The following is a 27,280-nucleotide window of genomic DNA, read 5'->3' as shown; positions in this document are numbered from 1 at the left end:
AGGTGGGACAACGGACGCTTGTGTTGTGCCCGAAACGTCGTGATTTAATTTATTTTATTTTATACCTACGTGACTTTACCGAAAGAACCAAAGAGTATGGATCCCTGCAGTCACGAAAACTTCAAATCTAGGCAAAGCCTCGTCTCCTACAGCCGTCAGGAAGAGAACGCCACCTTTGCATGGCTGCACAAACCCCCCGTCATGCTTCACATTTTTCCCCAGAATACTTCGGGTTTTCTGCGCGAGCCATCTCCGGCCGCAGAGCCATTGGCCATGCCAGACGCCACGGTGCTACCGACGCACCGATCAGCCTGGTGTGCTTCCCCTTTGCGCATCTCAGTGTCATCTCACGGTGGAAGGGACTCGCGGGTAGATGGAGCTTGCACCAAGACGCGCGCACACACGTCGTTGCTCGTCGTGGATTCTCTCACACAGTGGTCCCTCGGTTAACAGTGACATCGGTTAACGTTTTTGCATCCCATAGTGACACCCATGGTTTCGACTAACGTTAAAATGTTGATGTAACGGTATGTTTACGTTATGCACGCGGGTACCAATTTCATCCAATCGTAAGTGGGCTGAGCATGCCTCAGCCAATCAGCGATGCCCATTTATGAGCGTTTAGACCTCGACTGGTTTTGTTTAACATTATGTTCTCTGTTTTGGCAGTGGAAACAGCTCTCTTGCAGACTCAGTGATTATTACTTATTTTATCAATGTATAAGCGATTTCGATTCCCAGTTATTTCGGTTAACGGTAGTTTCCGCGGAACGGATTAAAAGCGTTAACCAAGGGACTGCTGCATTCGCAATGAACGGCAAAGATTGAATTGCAAGGATGCGCACACGAGGACCTCGTGACAGGCCTGGTCACGTCAAGTTTTCTCTTTCCTCAAACGATCGCTGGGGGCGGCTCTCATCCTTCCGTTGAGCCAGCGGTGGGAATTCCACATTCCCATGGGATAAACAATGTGCACTCCTCACTAAGTGGTACTCGTTTCGTCGTAAGCAGTGGAGAAGTGGCTGCTGTGGCCGACTAGGCCAAGAGAGTTGAAGGAAAAAAGGGGGAGGAAAAAAAAAAAACCTATCAGCATCAACACCGGCAGCAGCAATGGCACAACACAAATCCCATTCAGCAGACGAGCTGCCACTCTGGGCCACAGTGCGGCCAATGCTTCCGCTCAAGGGGCCGGTGCCTCTCATCCCACCGGCGCGCAGGGAAATGCTGCTTGCTAGCTGGTCTCTGCAGTCATCGTCGTTCGTGATGGATAGCCGAAGAAGTAGTACTCATTTTACCAACCACAGAGAATGCCAAAACTAACTTGGCAAACATTTTTCTCAAAGGGCAAAAGGACGTTGATCACATTGCCTGAGACCCATGCATGCAATCTGACTGCTCGTGTTCGCTTTTTAGATAATCGTGCTTCGTCTTCTTCGTGTGATACGTGACAATGTTAGTTACGATGGCAAAAAAAAGGCTAAGGAATGTTAACAGATCTAAGGCAGCCAGCAGGTTTTGTTCGCATTGGCAGTGCAGGACGAGTGCACCACGGCTGTACCAGCTTTTAGATCCATTCTGCCAAACTCGTGCTTATCTAGCACACTATCATATTTCAATAGGAAAAAAAAACTGAACACTATAGGAATTTACTAAATAATACCTCTCCCCCCCCCCGACAAGCAGAAAAGCAGTATGACTTTAAGTCAATGCAGGCCAGATGTTGTTACATTCATGGGAGGAGATTGAACCACGTAACATTGAAACATTATCAAAACATGAAAATGTAGCCTCAACTTGCGGTTTGCGTTTTTTTGCCACGTTTTTCTCCTGGGCAGGTTTGCATGAGGAATGTGTTTAGAATGGCCCTAATCTGTGCGCTCGGGCTCGGGAAAGACGGCCACGAGTGATCGTGGAGGATCGTCCACCCCCCTCTCGTGCGCGGAAGCGGAGAGAGCGAGAGAATGGTGGTGGCAGAGCTGCGGCGCGTTCTCTCGAAGCGTTCCGAGTTCGTTTCTCCGGCCCACAACAGATGCAATGACCTCAGCGGTAGCTCTACAGAAACGTAGCGGTTAAGGAAATGTATTGGCCCGAACGTCGCTCAAGCGAGCCTTTTTCAATGTTCTGCTCATTAGCCAGCCGCTCCTCCACGCTCCAGCTGTCTTTTCATTTCGTATGGATTAATAGCAGCAGATTAAAGATGCAATTGTCTGTTCAGAAGCAGAGTGGACCTCGTCTACGATGCGGCGGTCGATGGTTTGGGATTCGTGGCCGCACTACTCGCAGGCCGCCGAATCTTCGATGCGCCATTCATGCATCGGGTGGCCACATCGGCCGTGCCCGGTCCCGATTCGGTTGATGGTCGACCATTGGAGGCGTGGAGTGTTGAAACAGGAACAAGCCTGGCTCCAGCAGTAACTCACATAAAAATCATCTTCACTCGCCTTTCTTAAGGCCCTTCTCTTCTCCCCTAGCCTATTCTACAGCTACTGCTACTCCCTTGCCCCCACCCTCCAACTACGACCATGCCTACCCCAACCCTTATCACTAACACCACCCCTATCACTAACACTACCCCTATCACTACTTGTAACCATACCCCAACCCCTCCTTAACCTCTCCCACCTCTTCTAACTATCACAATAACTACACCACCACTTTTAATAACCAAACCACTCTTTATCAACTCATGTACAATTCTATATTTGTTGCATGGCCCCTGGGAATTTAGGCACTATATACATCTCTATAAGATAAGATATTCAGGCCATACATCAGGGGTCTCCGGTTAATGTCTCCCATGCCATAGATCTGCTATACGGCACAGGGGTCGTGACACACAACGATAACGTCCAATGTAATTGTAATCTGCAATGGTTATCGTAATGAATTGCACTTTTTGGACTGGCCAAGTTAATCATTTTGGGTATTCGGCCGAACCCACGGCCAAAGTGAAATGGACAGCATCTTATACCCGACTGTCCAGATGGCCAGGTGGAGGGGAGTAATGCGTGGGCGCGTTTGGGTCTTACATTACCGTTGCCTGTGTCGTTGAGGCTGTTGCACGTATGTGCCCCTCTGTTAACAAACTTCGTTGAGTTAGCCGCTAATGTTTAGCCACGATGGGGGTCAGATCGGCCACATTTTAAATCCGAGCACTCGCAGCCAAATGCTGAGCCCACGAGCTAGCGCGACACCTTTGACAACGTCCAGCAGAGATAGTGACCTGGCATCACGTGCGGTGAAAGGCACAAGATGCAGTGCTCTATACTGTACTGTACGCATAAAAAGCTTCGCATTGAAATAGCTGCCTACTATAACAGCATTGATATTATTAACAATTATAGCCCTTCGTTGCCCAGGAAAGCATCACTTCAGTCTCAAGGTGTCTTTTTCAGGGGGGGGTCCTGCCAAGGTTTTGCAGTAGGGAGCGATGTTGCTGCTGTGCGTAATCTCCATTGAGAAGTTTGTCGGTCGTTTTCCGAAAGTGGGATGTATGGCCAATTCTAGTTACCTTGTTTGATGTTTTTGTTGCTATGGGAGGAAGCCCGAGAACCCAGAGGAAACCCACGCAGAACATGGGGAGAGAGAGCGGACCGACACTACGCACAAAGGTGTCGGGTCGGGAATCAAACCCAGGCCTTATCTTGCTTTAAGGCACAAGCGCTACCACGGGGCCACTCTCCCAACCTGTGTTGGTACACAATTCACGTGGTACACAATTCACGTGGTACACAATTCACGTGGTACACAATTCGCGTGGTACACAATTCGCGTGGTACACAATTAGCGTGGTAAACAATTCGCGTGGTACACAATTCGCGTGGTACACAATTCGCGTGGTACACAATTCACGTGGCACACAATTCAATACCCGCACTCCGTTCTGCCCTCTATGATGTAATGTTAAAGATCCTATCCGATGCTCGCATGATAGTGAGGGTTGTGCACGTTGTTGAGTGCGACACCCGCAAGGATTTAAGATTCGGAGGAAACAGGTAAAGGTCGCTCGGCAACAGAATCAAAGAACACAAATGCCGCACAATGAACTCTAGTGTCATGTTCTGGTTTGGCAACGCGCAGAGTTAAAACTGGGAAAAATACCCATCACTGAGATGATAACATTACTCACACCGACCGACAGCCGTGCCAATTTGTATTCACTTCACCTCCAATCCCTCGAAGCCAGCGACACAGACAGATCCGGCATTTTTTGCACCTTGTCTCTTGCCAGTACCTCGAGTGCACCTCCTCATTCTCACGCTGTAAATATTTTGCCCTGCTGTGTTTACAGTCCATTTTTTTAGTCGTGAGATAAGGAAGCAGGGGGTTCAGAGACGTCGCAGTGTCTCGACGACAGGGTATAATAACTGCACGATTATAACGGCACAGTGACGAGGGTTGCGTTTGCTTTCTCTTCAATAATTATCACTTGAGTTGGATAACGCACTTCTTCTTAGCGGACAGCAGAACTCTTATCGCTGCCCGTGTGTTCCCATGGGACTGGTGAGTTGAGTGATGTTTTAATGGCCATATTAACTACAGAACTGCAATAACTTGACTACGAAGAAGAAGAAGACCCGGGAACTTTGCTGTGGCATTCAGCTTGGATGGAGGTCATCAGACCCAGCCGGTCTCCCCAGGAAGCAAAACGATATTCTGTACCGAGGTCAAATGCTGTTCACAGAGAATTTTGCTTTGTATTTATTTTCTTACAAAGTCCACTAAAGGGATGCTCCAACACCACATTACACGTGTCCACTACGTGACTCAGACAGATGTCAAGATGAACGGTAGTTCCGATTCCCCCTGGATGTGATGTCTGTGTTGCCAGGGCACACGGGGAAGCCACATCGTAACGCGGAAAACTCCACGACAGCTGCGTTATCAGAACTGCAATGAATTGGTGCCGGCAGAAAACATCCAATGCTGAGTATAGCAGCATTTGCAGAGGAGTAAGAGGCATCAATTGTAAAGTAACAATTCGGTGTCTCCATCACTATTTTTTTCAACTCCTATTATACAGTCCTAACAACCAATTTAAATCATTCAGCTATGTAAGCATGCATTTACGCGTATGCTGCAGGCCTGCAATTGAGAGCTGGCGGTGAGTGCAGGGCTGTTATGTTTGTATGGAGCAACTCTGTGGACCAAATAAACGTGGCTCGCTGTCATCAATATGACCTCAGGTCCGCGAATGCTTTGAATTAACTGGACCCATGGATAACAGGAAATGTTCACGCTTGCTTCATCTGCCACAAAGGCTGGCACAAACGAGACAAATTTGGGCCAGGCTGATGTCTGGATTGTCAGACAAATTTCTGTTTATGGCCGCTTTATTCTAGCTCCTGCCTGTAACAGAAATCTGGACTCTATTGCATCGAGGGTGTGTAGGCAAATATGCCGACAAATGAACAAGAAATGTAGGGGGGGAGTAAAAAAAATGTTTGGGGGGGGTCTACAATTTTTGTAAACCTGTTGGATCAACTTTTTACCCCCACATCTGTGGTGGGGTCCGCTTTCTATAACTTTCTGATTCAAGAATTCTGAAAAGCTCTTATAATTTAGTTGACAGTCAAACGGACAAATGGATCATCGGGCGCTCATAATAGAAGACGTGTGTTGACACTTTGATGCCTCTTAGCTGTTCGAAAATCTATGTTATCATTCTAATTCTTTACAAATGCGCATTATATATACCATTATTGTATCTTGAGGCCGATATATATGAATAGTCCTTCTGTTATACGCAGGAATGGTTTGCATGAGTATGTTGTTAAGAAAATGCACCCGATAACCTACACTCATGTGCCAGCAAACTCGCACTCCAGCATTCGCCAATTATAAATCATCATTTTCCGTTATAGCGACATGCAGGTTATTTCATGAAATGTATCCCATTGTTTTAATTCCATGCTTCCATTGAACCAGGAACATTCATCATTTTAATACATTTTGTTGACTGATAAACGGACAAATGCAATGCCGGGATCTTATATAATAGAAGAAATGAGCTGGCCCATTGGGACCATAAAGTCTGTGAGTCCACCGCACAGACTTCCTCTCATCCACCAATTTGCAGACGAGAAAGGCTAAATGGGGTGGGTAACGGAATGAGGCTCAGTTCAGCTGGACCCTGCAGCCATGGATAAGAGCTGCAGATAAAGAGGGCTCATGGATGCAGACAGCAGCCTCCCTGCAGGTGAGGGCACCATCGTCCAGAAGCTGTTACGGCAAAATGTCGCCCGCTCGTGTTAAAACCATTAAACGTGGCAATCCAGGCACGTCGTTTACAGAGTATTAATTTCGTTTACTGCTGACAACCTGAGTCTGAACAAAAGCCTAAGGATACGTTCGTTGGTGATGCACACTCAGGCCAGTGACTCATCGGTTTATCACCTGTTGTTCAGATTTTGCAGCGAAGAGTCCAAAATGTTATCTCGTTTCGATGACTTGGCAAGAAGAGCGAGCTAATCCTCAGTTTTGCCGCGTGAATGCGTTACCTTTACACTGGCCACGCAAGCGCATTAAACGTATAAGTAATACAAAAATAAAAATAAGCAGACACCCAACAAATATGCCTCCTTCCCATGTCTGTCCGTCCACAAAAAATAAAAGTGTTTATTACATTAAACTTCTACACTGGGCACCAAACATTATAATCTAAGCAGAAAACACATCTTTTTGATATATCAGCCTCTTCATGTAAAAATAAAAAAATACATGTTTTTCACAACCATCAGCCCCACAGCATTCTGGGAATGCATAATTCCCGCGGCGTTGATTCAAAACAAGCCATCTCTGGACCGGTTTCGATATACAGTGAGCCTGACTGTTGATGAGACGCGTGCGTGTCGAAACCGTCCCAGAGTTTGTACGGTACCGAATCAACGCTGCAGAAATGAAGCACTCCCAGAAGGCCGTGGCGCTGATGGGTCGTATAAAAAAATACTTTAGTAATTTTTTTACGTGGACAGACGGATTTATAATATATTAAGGAGACGTTGTGCCTGCTCATCTGTCATCGCTTATATCCTCCGCAATGACGCCAAATGATGATATTGTATTCCAAGTGAAGGAATGGGTGTTTGAGTACCGGAGTGTTTGTGTCCACGTGCATGGGCGAGGGTGCACAGCGGTGTGGCTACTGCCCATGTGTGTCGTGGAGCAGATGCGAGAGGAGGCACACAACCACAAGCATACACTGTGTGTGTGCCTGCTTGTTCAAAAGCATATGCGTGCAAAGCGAAGGCCTATCTGCATCTCTTAATCATAGCCAACGAACATGGCATAACAACCACATGCAGTCTAACATGACCTCGGGTAAAACAAACAAGAGCAGAGAATCTGCATGGCTTTAGCTGCACGTCTTCGCTCCGCGCAAACCAAAAAAAGAGATGTACGGCCGCTCAGCAATGCAGAATTGCCGCTTTCGTTTGTAAGCTCTGGTAATTTGTGATAACGTGAGTAGTGAGTGCCAAACGATGTGAACAGATCGTAGCAGCCAGGGCCCATGCGATGGTTTATGCTCATTACGTGTTCCCGGGTGAGGGATCAAGGGACCGGGACAAGTCCTCGTTTGCGAGGGTGGCCCGGCGCTGTGTGAGTACATGATCCAGTAGGCGAGTACGGCTGAACGATTTGGGGAAAATATCTAATTGCGATTTTTCTGTGTAATAGATGTAAAACACGTGATGGAGCATTACCACATGATACCATCAAAATATTAACTGCTCTATATATTCTCATGCAAGAATGAGAACTTAAAAAAATATGAATTGCTTCCAACATGTATTTATTAAAAAAATTGTATTGAAATCGAACAATAAAATATAACAATTGTTAAGTTAAATAACTAAAGTTAGAATAATAATAAAAAAATAACACAATTCCAATAAGAAAGAAATAGGACTTTTCAAATCGCAAAAAATCGCAACCTTTGCGATTTGCTAATCGCATTGTTTCAAATAGCAATTTCGATTTGAAATCGATTAATCATTCAGCCCAAGTAGACAGCCACCTGCTTTCCCAGAACATTGGAACTACTGCGGCTGGGTTTCACACACACATGTAGATTTTAGAACTACCAAATATGCGCACTGAGACCAGATATGAACATGTTTTCCCATAACCAATACCAAATGGAAAACGTGTAAAGTGTGAACAAATGATATTGGTGATACCGTGTTACCAGGGGTGCACAGCAAACACAAATAACATAACGCTCAAAACAGGCATCATCATCATTAACATCGTAGCCCAAAAAGGAATGAATTATAACGGTGGCGACGTTTCGTCAAATTGCGCTCCTTCACGGCACAAAAAAACGACCAGAAGGAACATTGCCCGAAACGTCGCCTCCTTAAATATAAACCATGGGTCACTGCGTCGCAGCGCAGTGAAGCTGCGCGGCTGTCAGAGGAGGAGGAGGGGTGTGGTCCACGTTGTGGTAAGAGTGGCTCCTTCAGGGACGATGGGGGGTAGGGGGTCACCTTCGTTACAGCCAGCACGGGAGCGACGAAGCGGCGTTCACTCGACGCGACAAACTCTTGGCTCCACCTGCCGCCCGCATCCGGGCCACTGAGTGGGGGGCCCCTGCACCTGAACCCTGCAACTCTTGGGACCCCCCCCCCCTCCTCCTCACCACGCAAGCCGGGATGAGCCACAGCCGGGCTGGCGGCGTTGCGCTCGCTTGTTTCGCCCGCCACGAATGAGAACGGCGCACGCGCACTTGACACTAGGCTCATTCCTGCGCGCCCCTATCCTCTAGCCTCCGAACGCATCGCTTGGCGACGGAGATTGCGGCGCGAGTTCTCTTTGAACAAGCGCAATCCGGCCGAGATTTTCCATGGGATACACGCGGCGGCCGGTGACAGGCGAGGGCTCTGTTGCCTTGCAAGGCCACCCACCCGCCCGCCTACATGGGCATCACAGTGGAAAATACAAGCGGCGGTTCCATTATACAGGTTTTGGCAATCGTTTCAGAATAAACAAAAATTGAATTCCCAGGCGATGACTATGACAATTTTTGATCGGCACGCTTCAAAATGCTGTTGTGGCTGGAAAGTAAAAAGCTGTGCCAAAATATACTGTTCGCCATCCTGTCTCAAGTCATACCTGGGGCGTAAGATAACCCCTCATCTGCAGCCAACCTTCGTCATCCCTGCAGTTCTGTGCAAGACACACACCTATTCAGACATAAAATCACAAAAAAATCCATCGCTTTACTTTTCATTTATTTTTATTTACTACTTAACTTTCTTACGCGATTCGTTGCGCACAGTTGCACTTCATTCTGCGCACGGTTGCAATTTACTCTGCTCAATCGGGGTTAGCCGCTGAGGGCGTGACGGGTCTATTCTTTTTCATTCCTGTACCGCTGTGCCCCCTGTACCATTCCCGTTCCGCTGTAATGTGCACCGATGCCCACGCTATTGAGGGCGATATTGGAACGTTAAATAAAGATTGACCGACTTCGCACGCACGTGCAGTTTAGACCTCGAGACTGCGTTTGGAGTGGTGGCGCAGTGGTGAACACTCGCGCCTCACAGCAACAAGGTCCTGGGTTTGAAATACCCAACTCAGGTTCATTTCTGTGCAGAGTTTGCATGTTCTCTCTCTCCCTGCTCTGCATGGGATTCCTCTGGGTTCTCCAGTTTCCTCCCACAGCTAAAAGAAACACACACACAGTGTAACGTCTATTGACCAAGCATCCCAATGCTGAAAATGTACCTGCATTGGGATGCAATGCTTTATTTAAAAATATATACTCAAGTTGGGTTACATGTAGCAGCATCGCCAAGTGTTGCCAAGGTTGAGTTATATTTATCATTCGTGGACATGTAGGCACAACGCCCTTGTGCTTTCTACACATTTCTGTGTGTTGTTTGAAACTCACGCATTTCCAGCCCGCACTATTATTCTGTTACAATCGTTTCTGCTCGTCATTTACAGGTATAATTTCTCTTTGTGGCTGGTGCGCATTTTTCGCATCCTTCCACGGTCCGCAAACACGCGACGGCCGGGCCACACGGCAAGGAGTTACGGGGTCAAGTGAACTCAACGGACCGTGCCCGCTTCTGCCGATTGTTTGCTCGCTGGCGAGTCACCAAACATGGAGGTGATCCTCTCCCTCGCACGTGGTCCAGGCGACACACAGACGGACGTTCCCCCCACCGCGCGGTGCCCGATGACAGCCAGCCTGGCATGCGTGTTGGCCCTCCGCCCTTTAAAGACGGACGACGATACAATGGGGAAAAGTGTGCCAAGCAAAGCGTCTTCAGAAGTCTGTGCGAAAAGGACACTACAAAAGGCCGCCTAATTTGGAATTTTAAGAAAATAAATCAATGCGGAACTGTTCAACCCCTGCTTTTGTATCCAGAGTAATGAGCTTTGACATTAAAATACTGGGTGCAGTCAACCCTGATACTGTATACCACATTCAAACAAGACTATTTTAGTACAAAAGGCAACTGTCTTCATTGAGCTTCATAGATCCCACTGTGTATTCACACGTACGGATGCGGTACACACTGCGCTAAACACCGCTGCATCTCTTTTAACTGCAACGTTGAGGTCTCATAAGCAGTTAACGCTTTAAAACAGCAAACATTACGACATTTGACGATGCCTTTTTCCTTTTTTCCCCAAACGAAAAAAATTAACGCGCAAAAACCAAAACCAAAAAAAAACAACAACACGTAACTGTCCGAAACCCGCTCGGCGGTTTCGCCGCTGCTCCGAGCACAAAGCGGGCGCTGTTCGAGCGGCCGCTCTTCCCCTGCCTCGACCGCTTTGTCCTCCCGCCGCACCGACGGCGGGAAGGGGAGCGGGCCCCTCTCACTCGCCGCCCCTCACGACGGCCATTCGGCGTTGACAACGAGAGGGCAGCGCGTTCCCCCGCACCTCCGATCAGCGCGGTTGGCCACGTACGGCGGTGCGAAAAGAAGTTCAGCGTGCATGCGTGCGTGCATGCGCTGTTGCAGTGGTTCGTGGTTCGAATGCCGGCAGGCCGCCCGGGTTAACACTGCGGGCATATTAATTGCATGGGGTGCCGCCCCCCCCCCTCCCCCGACGTCATTCCAAACGAGTTGGTCATCGCGTGCTGGCATCACGGTCCACATTTTTTCTAAAAAATGTTTTTTAAAATGTGGACCGTAAAATTACTCAATTGGGATTACACATAGCAATCACTGCCCCCTACTACTGGAAGACTAATGTCGTCTGTAAAAAATTAAGTGCCAATCGTACTAAATGCTGAATTATCATTCGAATGATTAATTCCAACTGAAAGTGAAATGAATTCATAAATATATTACGTCAAAGAATGCGACCTTTAGAGCATCGTAATCCATTTTACAAATGATAACTTTCACTTTGAATGTTTTACCCAGAACCAATAAGATCATACAGTGAGGGAAAAAAGTATTTGATCCCCTGCTGATTTTGTACGTTTGCCCACTGACAAAGAAATGAGCAGTCTATAATTTTAATGGTAGGTTTATTTGAACAGTGAGACAGAATAACAACAACAAAATCCAGAAAGACGCATGTCAAAAATGTTATAAATTGATTGGCATTTTAATGAGGGAAATAAGTATTTGACCCCCTCTCAATCAGAAAGATTTCTGGCTCCCAGGTGTATTTTATACAGGTACCGAGCTGAGAATAGGAGCACACTCTTAAAGGGAGTGCTCCTAATCTCAGCTTGTTACATGTATAAAAGACACCTGTCCACAGAAGCAATCAATCAATCAGATTCCAAACTCTCCACCATGGCCAAGACCAAAGAGCTCTCCAAGGATGTCAGGGACAAGATTGTAGACCTACACAAGGTTGGAATGGGCTACAAGACCATTGCCAAGCAGCTTGGTGAGAAGGTGACAACAGTTGGTGCAATTATTCGCAAATGGAAGAAGCACAAAAGAACTGTCAATCTACCCTCGGCCTGGGGCTCCGTGCAAGATCTCACCTCGTGGAGTTGCATACCTTCGTTGAAACGTGGCACAGAGTGTGCAATGCTGTGGATGTGTTAAGCAGGTCTGGAGCGGAGGCTGGAGTGGTGCACTCTGTTGGCCGCGCATCAATCACGAGGAATGAGTCGAGGTCAGACACGCATGCCGTCCTAAATTGAGACTGTGTTTCGGTGCTGCAGTATTTCTGTTGCTCTGTTGCACGCTGCTGTTGGGGCCAAGTTTCCAAAAGAGCAAAACCTTCTCCTTCAGTTTACGACCAAGTCAAATTGGATGCGTCCACCCTTGTCAGATCTCGAGAGTTAAACCGGATTAATCTGGATGGGAGACGACCTGGGAATACTGGTGGTTGTAGCTTTAGCCCGCAGAGAGGCCAGGAGATAGTGATACTGCAAATTGATTCTTGAATCCACTCTGCAGATGTCCAAGTGATATCCCAATCACATGCAGGGATTTTTTTTCTGGACACTCAAGTTTCCTCCCACACGCCATTCCCCCCCGAAACGAAAATACAAAATACATAAAATGTCAGACTAGCGCCCATCGCAGAGCCAGGTTTTGAGTGACCTTGTGCCGCCGCTATGTGATAGAGGTCGCAATATACAACACGTAGGATCGATAAAAACTATTTAAAATACAAATTTTAAACTACTTTTATTTTACCAGGTAAGGCCCTCTGAGCTATGTAGCTCTTTTTCAGAATTGACTTGGCCACAAATGACAGCTCAACAAAGTGGCTCATCGTGTTCAAATTTAGAGCAGCCAAACACTCTAAACACGTGATGTTGATTCTAAACTTGGAGGGAAAAACCAGAGGACCCGGAGAAAAATCCACGCGACCACAGGGAGCAGGCATCAGGATCGGAATCGATGCCACGTCCTCCTGTATACCAGGCGAGGTAGTTAACATCTCCTAGCCACCGTGATGCATTCATTCATTCTCATTGCCCCCCACCACCCCTGTCAGGTATTGAACGACTGCTGAGTTTTACGTCATGAGAGCTCCACCCAAACCGCACGGCGAAGTCGGCCGGCCCCACGGCGACACAATCCCCGAAGTCACATTTGTGGAATTTCCGGCGCACGCCTGAGACGGCTCTTAATTTTCAGGGTCTTTAATCACTTTTAAAGAATGCTAATCACGAGAATAATGCCAATACTGTTGCCCTAAAACACATGTATGAAGGTAAACTTAGATTCTCAAAAAGACTTAATATTTTAATCTAGGCGGTTTTTGGCATTCAGCACACTCTACCACCTATTTAGAACTGCTTTTTTGTGTTTAGTTTGTTGTTCTTCCCCCGCACCTTCAATTAGCATGGTTGCAAAAGGAGTTCAACATACATATGTTCGCACATTAGACTGCACGCAGTCGTCGCATGCGACGTTCATAAAATAAAAAAAATTATCAGCGCGTTTGGCAAAGACCCCTCTCCTCTCCCTTCGTGCTTTTCAACAAACGAATTCCCCATCCCGTAACAGGTATGCGTGGAAGTTACATTTCCAACAAGCAAATGTGTTAAAAATCACGGAGCGCAGTAAATATGTGTCGCTGAAATGGGGGCTGCAAGGGCTGGTGGGGAACGCGCAGCGCCTAATTGGGTCGCCTGCGGCAGACCAGGCCCCTTGCCACTCGCAGCACCAACGGGCTGCCCCCCTAAGCAGCTGTATAGCAACAACCTTGGCTGATTAGAAGCGCTGAGCCACTTCATTTCCATGTTAAATTTGGAGCTACCGAGCTTGGAGTTTTTAATTTAAAAAAAAACATTAATTCAGAACGTTTTATATTTGCGCCGTTCTTATGTGTGTACGTTGAACTTATTTCGCACCGTATGTAGCCAACCGTGCTTATCGGAGGTACAGGGGAAGGACAACAAACTAAAAACACAAAAATCAGTTCTGAGAAACGAGTTTTCAATCTATATTTAAAAGTGGATAGCTCCAGTGGCTTCCTAATATCGGAAGGTAGAGCGCGTTCTAGCACATCTGAAAGCGTGCGATGCAGTGACCGACTTTGTTCGATGGCTAGCCAAAAGCCGCCGCTGCGAGGATGACCGCGTGATGATGGTTTATGAAGAGGTCAGCAAGGGCTCTCACCAAGGCCCCACTGCGTTTCACAGACAACCTGCAGTAGTTTCATAGCAGGAGGCGATGCTGCTCTCTGTGCAATCCCAATTGAGACATTTTCAGGTATTTTTTTCGAATTTGGAAAACCTGGAACACGATGCCAGCACACAGTGGACAGCGAGGTCCATGAGATCTTCAGATGGCCTTCTTCTAAGGACTCCAAGGTCAAAGCTCTGTTCCCTGGGGTGATGGGGCTTTTGCAAGTGCAGCTCCCAATCTTTGGAACAATGCTTTGCCATTGCAAATAAGACAATAAGAGTCGTTAGCTATATTGAAGTCCGTCTTGAAAACTCACTTCGTTCAACTGACCTTTACCCTCTAGTTCTGGCCGTTTACCCTGCAAATTGTTTATTTCCTGCTTTCCATACGCGGCGGCGCATTGGTGGGATCTACAGATGAAATTCACCTTGCAAATGCAAATTATTATTACTCATTTCGAATGATGTCATGGGATCTTTAGCGTCCACTGCGAAGCAGACGGCACGCATTTGACATTAAGCCCCACCACAGGAATAACAACCAGGGTGGCATGCCCGTTCTGAACCCGTGAACCTGGTCGCGTGGATGTTTCTCCTGGTCCTCCAGTTTTTCCCCTCCACGTTTAGAATTAACATCACACGTTTAGAGTATTTGGCTGCTATCAATTTACACGTGATAAGCCACTTCGTTGGGCTACCATTTGTGGCCAGGTCGCTTCTGAAAAAAAACTATATAGCTCACTGAACCTCACCGTTTCTATGCAAGCAGGAAGACTCTGCTGAGCTACAGAGTTCATTTTGTCTGTAGCTGCGTGAAGTCTTTCTTCCTGTGAGCCCTATGAAGTCACCATAATTATCATCGCACCAGTGTTATGATGCTGATGATTATTATACATTTCCATTTAATAAGGCACTTCTTTGAGCTATCATTTGTGGCAAGGTTGCTTCTGAAAAATAAGCTAATAGCTTACTGAGCTTTGCCTGGAATGATAAAAATAATTGATTAGTTTTATTTGTATACATTGTATAAGTGATTTTTTTTACCTTTCCTATACTTTGCACTCCTATGTTTCTGTATTGCTTGTTGTTGTTAAGGTCTGAGCCGCCCCTACTGTACATCTGTGAAAAAGAGCTTTATAGCGCATCAGATTGCTCCAGTAGAAATACATATTCTGATTCTGAACTTCTTTTTCCCACCGTACTTAGCCAACTGGAATAATCGGAGGTGCGATTGTGAAGCAGAGTGTTCAAGCACCGCTGGCGATGGTAACAATCAGTATTGCGATCGCCTTGAACACACAGAACCTCTGCTCATAGTTGCCACCTTCCCAAGTACAGCACAGAGCCAAATAGCACGGCAGCTATTCAACAGTAAACGAGTATCATCCACATGCAGGCACTTAAATAATATTCGAAAAGTACCCCCTTAAAAAAGACAACACATAGTCCACCGTTTTCATCGCTGATCATGAACACATTTTGACACAACTGTTTCTCCCTTGCATATTGAATAAGCGGCGGCGGCAGCAGCGCGGGCGTGCCAGTGTCACCACGAGCCACGGTAACTTTGCCGGCACTCACGGGCGCAAGGAGTAGAGCCTCACCCGGCGTGGGCATTTTTAAAGGTACGGGAGGTCAAGAAAAGCCCCCCCCTGCGGGACGGCAACGACGACGATCAGAACCCGAAAGTAACCCTCGCCGCGACGCCGAGGTTCCATCAACAACAACTATAAACTCAAATTTTGATTTAAAGCTTTCGTGACTGCAGTAATTCATATTCTTAGCTCTTTCGGTAAAGTCACGTTAAATATATATTTTATTATTTTATTATTTCCCTTCAACGTGACTTTACCGAAAGAACAATAAACTTCAAAAAAAGTGTTTTTTTTTTTTTTACAGCAACGGTTTTATTAACAACTTCGTTTAACTCACGGTCGACGAAGTATGTCAATGACGCTTACTTGAAATACGGTAATTGATTACTTCCGTTACTAGGTCACACGGAACAGGCGATTCCACAGTTTAGGGGACCCGGCGTTTTTTTACCTACACAAATATATAATAAGGCGTCCATTCAAAATGTCAATTGCTTTAAAGTAGCGAATTAATTGATTCATTGATGCCCATTTTGATACAGGCATGCATTGTCACCGTATCTGAGTACGTGTGCAAAATATTAAAATTGATTGGAGAACGGGAAGTGGACTAAACTTTGATTACAAGATTTGACCACGACACAGGAATCAAGTTAAGTAAGACCACGTAGAAGGGAAACAATAAAATAATAAAAAAATATTTTTTTGTTTCCCTTCTACGTGACTTTACCGAAAGAACCAAGAATATGAATCCCTGCAGTCACGAAAGCTTTAAATCAAAATTTAAGTAAAACCGTTGAAATAAGTCATATTTTTAAAAAAAAACTTTTTTAAAAACACGCTTTAATGAAATGTACCGTACGAGTAATGACAGAACTCCACGACTCCAGGAAGTGGCCCCGAAGCTTGCACCGTAAGGGGGCCGTGGTGACTTACAGCCAACGTGAGTTGAGCGTGGACAATTAGACCCAAGCCGAAACATAACATATAAAAAATATTGTTTTAAAATATATATTTTTAATTTGTAACGATAGAATATAGTATTGTCATCAGTATGACATAAGTATACCAAGTTTGCAGTCGATACCACATTGGGAAGTGGGTGCAAAATGAGTTACAAGATTTGAGGATACAACAACAGACAGAGTGAGTTAATAGAAAGTGTGTAGTAGTAGTAATAATAATAATAAAAACATCCATTTTGAGAAGGGAACGGGGGGGAATTCGGCTTACCAGCAAACGTCCCCACGTGTTGAATCGTTCGTAACAAAATCGCCGCGCCTAAAATGTGCGCAACGTTAACGATCGACGTTTTTGATCTCATGCCTCGATAACTCGCGCAAGTGGCTCGGTGGGGATCCTTGTCAAACCTTCCGCACAGACGCCGCCGTGCCGCCGTCCTTCAGGGCGACTTGATGCGCACGCGACGGCTTCAATGAACGTATGACGTGGCGCGAGACGCCCCGCAATTTGGCTTCGACGACAAACGAAGCCGCATCCTGCAAAGACCCTGTCCCCGCTCGCGCAGACTTACTGTGCTGTGTGCGAGCCGTAGACACGAGTGCCAGCACCGCTACCCGCAACAGCAACCACCTGCAATGACAAGCGGGCAGCAGTCGGTCAGCCTGCGTGCGTCTGCTGCAGAAAGCACAACAGCAGCGCTCGAAATCTCCAATCGAATGAATATGAGACAATTGGGTTGAAATTCCCTGGAGTGCGAGCATTGCGTGCAGCGATGGGGAAAATCCCAGAGGCATCCCCCATACAAACACAGAATATACCTCTCATAGCCTTGACATCATTTTTGCGAGCACCTGTGAAGGTACATGAGGCAGCACCACGCCTGACAGCCATTGTCTTCCCAGTGCTCATGTTTACACACCGCACCGGGTACCCATTTTAGGCTGAGTCGGACTAGGGGAGGCCCAGGAGCGGTTCAGATAATCGTCACACAGACTCATACAGAGATCCGCAGACTCACACAGAGACCCACACACACTCAAACAGAGACCCAAAAACTCAGACGCCCAAAAAACCTGAAGGCATAGGAAAGCAGTAACACACTACACTCAACAGTAACAACAAATCGAACCTGCCAGCTGAAACCAAGAGGAATCAAAAACAAACTGCAATGGGTTCTCTCTGCAAAATAAAAGCTGGGACATGTGTGCAGTGTCACACGGGCTACGAAGGACACACCACAGCGGCGAGCCCTGCACAACTATTATTTCCGTAACAGGCACTTTCACTCACGATCTTAACGCATTACACGCGCGGTAAACATTCAACCTGGAAGCCTCTCTCATCACGCGCTTGTACCTAACGTGGCAAGGACTGTGTATTTTATTCAAGGGAGCATGTTTATTGACCCAAGGACATAGGTGATGTATTATCTCTGGAAGTTTTTTTGTGTGCTTCTGGGACATAGCTGGAATAACATCGGGGCCTGCTGTTTACGTTTGCAGTGAATAAATGTTCCACCGCCGAACACTATAAATTGTGCACGCATGCATGTTCACTCTTTTGTCTCTGCAGCTTTCCCTCTCTTCTGTTCCTGACAGCTGTCTAGACTGGAAAATACCCCATATATATGTATAACTCATTGAGAAACCGCAGCACCAACAATGTTGTACTCATCCCAGGGTGGCGCAGTGGTCGCGACCCTCGTGTCTCAGCAAGTAGGGCCTGGGTTTGATTTCTGACTCGGGTGACAAGTGTGTATGTTCTCTTCTACATGGGATTACTGCGAGTTCTCCAGTTTTTTCCTCGTAAAAAAACAACAACTGACTGGTAATGGCCAAAAACAATCCCAGTGTTGAAAAATTACCTGTGAAAACCTGACAGGACCCTCCTGAAAAAGTCTCAAAACTCGGTGAGGCTTTTCTGGATTTTGGCCAATGCCATCTACACTGTGTTGCTGTTTTATCAACGGGAGGAAATCAGAGAATACTCGAGGAAAGTCATGCAGAACGGTGGGAAAATGTAGACATTCTACACAGAAAGGCACTAAAATCAGGAATCGAACACAGGCCCTTCTTGCCGTGAGGCATGAGTGTTGCCACTGCGCGACCCTGCCGCCCCATAACGACAGCCAACACTAACGCATTGCTATAAAGAACATGGAAGGCTCCTCTGCAAGACAAAGACCAGACCAATCAATTACTCTCAAGTTGAGCTCTGCAGTCCCCAACAGTAAAAGCAGCAGCATTTTACTATGGCCATTAAACTAACATACTCCCAGGATTCCTTCAGCCAGCCATACATACGTACATATTGGAATTCCTTCAGAATCACTTCGGCTGCACAGTTCTCAATCAATGTGAAAAGAGAACATTCCATGAAGAAGCATTCGACACCCTGCCAGGGGTCCAGGCACCACTGATGAGGACAAGCCCCCCCCCACCCTCCCGGCAGAAACCGTGCAAAGGTCCTCCCAATCAAAAGCCCTCCACAGACACAGACACTCACACTACAGCAGTGGCTCTTCTTAACTGGGGGTGCACGCACCCCCTGGGGGTGCGAGATGCCCTTCCTGAGGGTGCGAGACATGGCCATATTTTTTCAGAAGGTAAATAATAAAAAGCACAAATCAAGCATGGGCACGTACGTACAACTACTTTGTTTAATAAAACATATGTGTTTATTAAGGTTATACTTTTTTAACGATTGAAGAACCAAAGTGGTGCAGTAAAGGCTAAGCAGCACTGCTCTATAACGTGTGGACAATATCTCCAACAGTAAAGGCTAAGCACCACTGCTCTATAACGTGTGGACAATATCTACAACAGTAAAGGCTAAGCACCACTGCTCTATAACGTGTGGACAATATCTACAACAGTAAAGGCTAAGCACCACTGCTCTATAACGTGTGGACAATATCTACAACAGTAAAGGCTAAGCACCACTGCTCTATAACGTGTGGACAATATCTCCAACAGTAAAGGCTAAGCACCACTGCTCTATAACGTGTGGACAATATCTACAACAGTAAAGGCTAAGCACCACTGCTCTATAACGTGTGGACAATATCTCCAACAAACGTTTGTGGCTGTTTAAAGAGACTCCACGCCAAGCTATGAGATTGGAATGCGGCGTGGCCGCAGTGGTTAGAGCACGGCGTCAAGAGCACAGCGCGCCGAGTTCAATTCCTGGCCACGGCTCAAGTTAGTGGCGAGCGATATCTAAACGCGTCCTTTCCACCTCCTCCAAACATTCACCAGCGTGGTGAAGTGTGGGCCCAATAAGCCCCATGACGGACATGGGATGGGGAGGCCTTCATCCAGCAGTCGATGGACAAAAGAGTGACATTGCAAGAAGCTACTTGCAATTAATACATGTAAATGTATCATTATTATAGGTAAATACAGCGCCCAAGTCACGGTCACATTTTCATGTTATCGATCAATCATTCTTTGCAGATTCTCATTTCACACCGAGAAGATTTTATAAACTAGAATTTCGGTGACCTGTGGCCGCCTTATTCTAGCTCCCGTGGAGGGCTTCTAGGCACTTCGCACCTCGCCCATCGCCCCCACTGATGTCCTCTTCCCCCGCCACCCCCCCCCCCAAATGTGTGCAGATACTACTTTCTATATTGTATGTAGAAATACTTTTGGGGGGGGGGGTCGAAAATTGTTGTAAACCCGTTGGATCAACTTTTTACCCCCACATCTATGGGCGGGGTCCACTTTATTTCACTTTTTGAATCGGCCCTTCTGAAAGGCTCTTATAATTTAGTTGACGGGACAAATGGAACGCCGGGCGTTTATAATAGAAGTACGTTTACACATTGATGCATCTTTGCTGTTCGCTAATCTATGTCATTATTCAAATTGTTTACAAATGCGCATCATATAGACCGTCCCATTATTGTATATTGAGGCCAATATGCATGACTATTCATTCTGTTATACACAGGAATGGTTTGCATGAGTATTTTGTTAAGAAAATGCATCCGATAATCTACACTCATGTGCCAGCAAACTCACACTCCAGCATTCGCCAATTTGTAAAAGCATAATTTTCCATTACAGCGACGTGCAGGTTATTTCATTAAAAAATATATATCCCATTGATTTAACTCCACGCTTCCAATGAACCGGAAACTTTTCATCATTTCAATTAATGTCAGTCGCATCTGAGTTAATACATACGACCGCTTTCCCACGGGGTCCTTTCATCTACACAGGCTGTACCACACGCACCACCAGGCATGGTATGCAATGAGTGCGGCGATACCAGATCAGAGGTTTCACCTCTTCGCCCAGACGCTTCGCTGATGAACTTTAAACGCAAACAAAAAATATGAGAGACAATCAAAGGGGTGGTCTTGAAAGAGGTTTGTTTTAGATTCACAGTTACATTTGAAAAGTTAGTATTTTCAGGCGTTTTGGCCAAGATTAAGAGAAATGTTGTTAACAATGCCTTGATTCTTGGCTGGCCAGATGATAAAATGCTACAGCACTCTTAGATTTGTAACTTTCGTGATATTGGTGCATATATGGTACAGCACTGTGTTTGTAATTTTCGAGAGTTTTGCATAATTTAAATAAAACCCAGAGATTTGTGTCCATTCCTTCACAGATTTGTATTCTCTGCATCTGACATTATTGAATGAGGACGTGAGGACGGTCGCTGCGAACGCTGTGAGGGCCTTGTGAGCCGTCGTGGGCAACGTGGCAACGACCGAATCAAACACGGCACCGTTACGAGGTTTTGAGGAGATTTTATTCGAAAAGAAAATCGTAATTTTCAACATTTACAAAAATTAAACCGGTTCAATACGTGTCCCGCTTCATCACCGTTACTGTGTACAATACAACGCATCCTCTTCTGCTTTCGATATAATTAGAAATTACAATCACGTTTTTCATTTCCTACCACAGCTAAACCCCCCCCCCCCCCCCACACTATAAAACTGGTTCTGGCAAAATATTACTTTGCAAGTAAATCAATTGTGATTGCGCAGCAGCAACATTGCACTCCACTGCGAAAACATGGCAAAAACCCTCCTGAACAAGTCACTGGTGACTTCTTGACACTTTCCTGGGTAAACAACAAGTTGAATAAAATATAATTTACACGAATGTTTCATTCACAGTAAGCACTCGGCATTGGGATTCCCCGTGATGCACAGCTTTACCAAGCCCGGTCGCTCGTGACACACACGCTTGGGTCAAATTCCATACGGGAGCTGGGCCACGTTGAATATTTCTTGTGTGCGGTAATCTGGTGGTTCGTTTCTGACGGTGAGGTCATGGGTGCCGTTATGAAAGTGACCGGCATGCAACGATAAAATGGTTAATGATTCCAAATAAATTCTTACACTCAGGATACATGCAACGGATTGTGCGTCATGTGAGAATCAACTACAGGTATCCTTCGATTTACGAACGTCCGGTTTACGAAATTTCGCATTCGCGAAATGGACAAATTATGGACACTTTTTGACAAACGAAATCCAATTTCCGTGTTAAAGAAATTTCACTGCGGTCACGCGCCTAGAGATCATCAAACAAGAAGCTACCCGGGAGGCCGCGACAGCGTCACGGTGCCCTTGCAATGCAACAGTGACGCCTCCACATCACCTTTACAGGCATTCCAACATGCATCACATCTTTTGGTGAGTTCACTGAAAAGGTAAATTTGTGTAATTTTTCATTAACTATTATTCAATCGCTTTAATATTTCTTCTTTATGACTATTATTTTTATATTGTGAACAGTGATATTGGTGTATATTTTTTATGTTAGGAGTAGAGTTGGAATTACTGAATCACATCCCTAATTTGTATTATTAAATTAATGGGCAAAGCCATTTAGATTTAAGAAATCGAGAGATAACTGTATTTTGGATTCGGGCAAATAGACGACAATGTTACTTTAAGTCGAATAACTCGCAAACAGCACACAAGCGAGACAGAAAATAATGGTAAACAACACACGCCAAGATAGAAATTACACCAAATAAGTGTCGATCATTAAATTGCATTGCGGCCCTGAATCGTGGCAGACACTCGGGGATGGAGAACCGGACGGGCGAGGGGGTTGAGGGGATGAGGGTGGTGGGGGGGATTTGGGGGGAGTCCCTGGTTCCATGCCTGAAAAATCCTCCGTTGCGAACTCGTCTGATGCACGCACCGCATGGGGCTCGCACGCTCACACCGGGAACAACGGCGCCACGCTTCGCCTCGCCCCGACACGCGCGGGGACCGCGGGCACCGCAGGCTGTCCCGCATCGACGTGGCCTAGCGATGGTTGGACATGTGGTCCAACGCCAGGTCTCACACGTGAACCTCATCCGTGACCAGGTGACACAGCGCACTGACACGGATGTCTCTCGCGAGGGGAGACCCAAGGGACGACAATGGAGACTCTGTACCGAAGGGTCAGAATTGGTGCGATCATCTTGAACACATGGCCGTGGCCTTACCCCTTGATCTCGACACTGACGAGCGGCATTTGGGAGAGTGGATGCGTAGTTCCATAGGTGAGACAAGTGACAAAGCACGATTTGTCAATGTGAGCAGGGTCGCCCATGCGGTCAGTGAGCGTGCATTACAAAGGGTCGCTCTCTGATGATTTAAAACTGTGGTGCTTTGTTAGGGATCATTGCATAATAAGCTTACTTGCATTAGCAATTACTCATAACAGAAGCATGTGTATACACAGTACACTACATTATGGGCTCAATTCTGGACTACTCAATCCTCCCACACATTTACATAGGGGGCGGGATGAATGTGAAATTAATATCCTCTCGGTGTATAAAGGGAAAAGTCCATTATATGCATGCCATTCTTGTCATGTGTTTTCAATGCATCATACACTTCAGCCTAGATACTGTCGTATGCGACAACACAGCATGAGAGTGATAGGACTCTTGCAGAAAATTGGAAAAGGAGAAACAGATATCTGAGCATCACAAGCAAAGGGTGAGAGCTGTTTGCTACACTGTCCGCCCAGGAAGCACGACACGCACACTTTGAGGTAGATCAATCTGCCAGGAAACAGGAAGCACAAAACGTTCGTGAAACCTCATCGTACTCTAATGTCGCGTTTGCTGCTCCGAATCAAATGAAGAACTCAGGCCACAGTCCATGGGCTAGACCACAAACCGATGTCACCGAATGTGACACCATCTTTAGTGGGGTCATTGTGTTTGTGTAGACAATAAAAGAGATACCATTTTCAATGTTTATGACATTCACACAAAACTCAAAGCCCTGTTTGCAGAAAGGAAACTACTTTGGTGCAACAGACCTGCCTAGACCATTTATGTTAAACCAGGTGTTAACAAATTGTAGCAAACCAACCAAATAGATTACATTTGTTTCATGTTTTGACAAAGTTCTGTCTGCGAAAAGGGCTGACGGGTATATACCCCTAATATATCACCTTGGTTTGCCGCCCCAGGTATTAGAACGAAATAACCAGCCATCGAAAAGTGTTAAGACTCACGTAGAATGATTGGATTGATAAATTACAAAATGACAAGTGATATATAAAACAAATTGTAATTCCTTACATCCTTGTGCCAATCAACTGCTGGATGAAGGCCTCTTCATGCAGTATTGAGCATGGGGATTGTTTGTTCATACTTCACCATGCTGGTCAATGCAGGTTGGTGAAGAGGCGGGCGGGGGGGGGGGGGGAAGCACTGATTCAAATATTGCTCGCCAATTACATTAGCAATGGTCGGGAATTTAAATCAGGTCAACAGGTTAATAAAACAGTATGCTAACTATTGTTCCGCCCACTCCCCAAGTGAAATGCATCCTTCAGTACAATTATTTTGGTCTAAATATACTTTACACTGACCTGGGTAGGAAACTATGGGAAATCTTCACACATTATGTGACTGCCAACAGCCACTGGTCTGGGTTCAGGGACAATGAGGCCCACAAGCTCAACCTCAGTCATTGCTCGTGCTGCCCAGGAAGAAGGCCGAGCTGGAAAAAAAACACCCACCACAATGACTGCTCACTCTCCTTCCCACTCCACTGTCCACTCCCTTACCCACTCACCTGCTCACTCTCGTACCCACTAACCAGCCCGTTCGCCTGCCCACTCACATGCCTACTCCCCTGTCCACTCACCTGCTCATCCCCGTACGCGCTCCCCTCCCCACTCCCCTGCCCACTCACTTACCCAGTCCCCTGCCCACTCACTTGCCCACTCCCCCTGCCCACTCCCTTGCCCAATCGCCTAGGTTTTATTAGATTTATATTGGCAGAGGTAAAACCCATTGGGCAATAGATGCTAATTTTTATGAGGACCTGGTTACACCATGGAAACCTGGTTCCAGCAAAAAAACAACACGAACAAATCCATCCAAAAACAACTGTACACGGTCAAGTTCCGAATGGAAAAGTCGTGCATCAAAACGGTACAACTAGGACAAAAATACAAGGCTAAAAGAACGCATCACATACAACAAAAACCCATTTATATAACTTAGAGTGTGAAAAACAGAGAGATCAATCGCATGTACTCCTGCCCCTACCCACTCCCCTATCCACTTACCAGCCCACACCCCTGCCCGTTCCGCTGCCCACTCCCCTGCCCACTAACCCTGCCCACTAACCCTGCCCACTCGCCTGGCAACTCGCCTGGCAACTCACCTGCCCACGCCCCTGCCTACTCCCTTGCCGACTCCCTGCCCACGCCCCTGCCCACGCCCCTGCCCACGCCCCTGCCCACGCCTCTGCCCACGCCCCTGCCACTCGCCTGCCACTCGCCTGCCCACTTCCCTGCCCACTTCCCTGCCCACTTCCCTGCCCACTTCCCTGCCCACTCGCCTTCACACTCCCCAGATAAGCAGGGCAATGCACACTCCCAAGCTCAGTTAAGGAAGCATTGCAACCACAATTTAGTGAACCAATCTGGTCAAGTACAGAAAAAAACATATATGCCCGCACATGTGTGCAGAGCGTAGGTATTTCCATCCACGCGTAGCTGGTGTTGGCAAACATTTTTTGCAAGGATTTCATAATATACTACAGTACTATTTTTTAAAACATTTTATTTTAACACTGAGCTTTTCAGAAGCTACCTGGCAACAAATGATAGCTCAACAAAGTGGCTTATCACGTGGAATTTTATATCAGCCAAATACTCTAAATGCATGTTGATTCTAAATTACGAAGGGAAAACCCGGAGGACCCGAATAAAAATTATTCACGGCCACAGGGAAAGTACTGTAGAGACGGGGAGAGTTCTGTAGAGACGGGGAGAGTTCTGTAGAAACGGGGAGAGTTCTGTAGAAACGGGGAGAGTTCTGTAGAGACGGGGAGAGTTCTGTAGAGACGGGGAGAGTTCTGTAGACACGGGGAGAACTCCAAATATACATACAGCAGGCATCGGGGTCGAGATCGAACCCAAGACCTTCTCATACCTGGCGAGGTAGTTAACATCTCGCCACCGTGACGCCCTCATGTATGCAATGCAATAACGGCAAGTCATTACGGAACATATCTGTGTGACGCTAGCTTGTGCCACTGGTATGAACACCACGAACTCCGGCTTAAACTTCAAAATGAACGGACCGTTCACAATCACCCGGCTGGACACCCCTCTCACCACACCGCACCCTCGCCACACACCACACCCATCCAGCAACTCCATCCTCCACTCATTCACATTTCACTTACCACACTCATCTCGACACTAACCTCTATACTCAGCCGACTCAGCACTGAACCCAACTCTTCACTCATCTCCCCGTTCACCTCTCTACTCAACTCCCCATCTATCTCTCGGCTCACCTCACTATCCACTCACCAACTCACTCATCAACTCCCCGCCTCACAGCCGAAGCGCCCATCCACTCTCATCTCCAACCAAGACCAATCATCTCTACCTCCCAGTCTACAGGGCAGTATCCAACTTGCTCACCTATCCTGCCTACCCCACGCACCTCATATCCCCATTCATTTATTCACTCACGGCCACTCAATCTCTCCTCCACTCACCCTCCCCATTCATTCACTCACGGCCACTCAATCTCTCGCCCCAGCCACCAACCCCCGCCGCTCACCTGGCCATGCTGCCCGCTCCGTGTCACCCCCTCTCCCCCGGGCACGAGAGAGCGACAGAGCGAGGGAAGGGAGAGTCCGAGTCTCCACGTGGAGCGCAGGGAGCAGGAACCCTTCCACCTCTTCCACAAGTTGACGGCGACTCCGCTGCCGCTCTCTCCCAGCCGCGCGTTCGCATGTTGGGCGCAGGGGGGCGGGGCCGGGCACTGATCTAAAGAAGGCGGGGCTAGGGGCGGGGGTTATAACTGGGAGGGGCCACTGGGGTCTGGGAGCAGAGCGGGGGGGGACGAAGTGGGCGAGGCACACGGGGGTAGTGTGCGGGGCAAGGTGATGAGTGGGCGGAGCACGTGGAGGAGTGGGCGGGGCAGGGTGGTGAGTGGGCGGGGTAGTCTCAGGCGTAGGCTGGGCTCAATGTTTTGGGGCGGGGCTTAGGCACGTGGGCGGGGGGCTGGAGTCGCTGTCCACTGCGCCCCAGTGCTGTGTGGCGCGCAGGAGAAAGACAAAGATCCCCCGTATAGCCTTAACAGACGGTTGGGGCAAGTGCTGTTAGCGAGTAGCACCTATGAAAGCTGGAAT

General features: G+C 47.0%; 1 protein-coding gene across 1 annotated transcript in view; it reads right to left on the bottom strand.

Annotated features, from left to right (window-relative positions):
- Window positions 1-26,893, bottom strand: part of LOC116938841 (uncharacterized) — a 275,758-nt gene extending 248,865 nt beyond the window's left edge. Inside the window, exons 1-2 of the mRNA XM_076054538.1 lie at window positions 26,707-26,893; window positions 17,204-17,262 (exon numbers count right to left, since the gene is read on the bottom strand). Of these exons, the coding sequence (XP_075910653.1) occupies window positions 17,204-17,262; window positions 26,707-26,714 (67 nt within the window). The 5' untranslated portion in view covers window positions 26,715-26,893. The remainder of the gene's footprint in view (window positions 1-17,203; window positions 17,263-26,706) is intronic.
- Window positions 26,894-27,280: the final 387 nt, after the last annotated feature.

This window comes from Petromyzon marinus, chromosome 4, assembly GCF_048934315.1.
Source record: "Petromyzon marinus isolate PM22_M1 ecotype Great Lakes invasive population chromosome 4, UKy_Petmar_22M1.pri1.0, whole genome shotgun sequence".
In the NCBI taxonomy this organism is placed as follows: Eukaryota; Metazoa; Chordata; class Hyperoartia; order Petromyzontiformes; family Petromyzontidae; genus Petromyzon; species Petromyzon marinus.
Note: the sequence above shows the minus strand (reverse complement) of the source record. Positions and strands in the feature narration are given on the sequence as shown.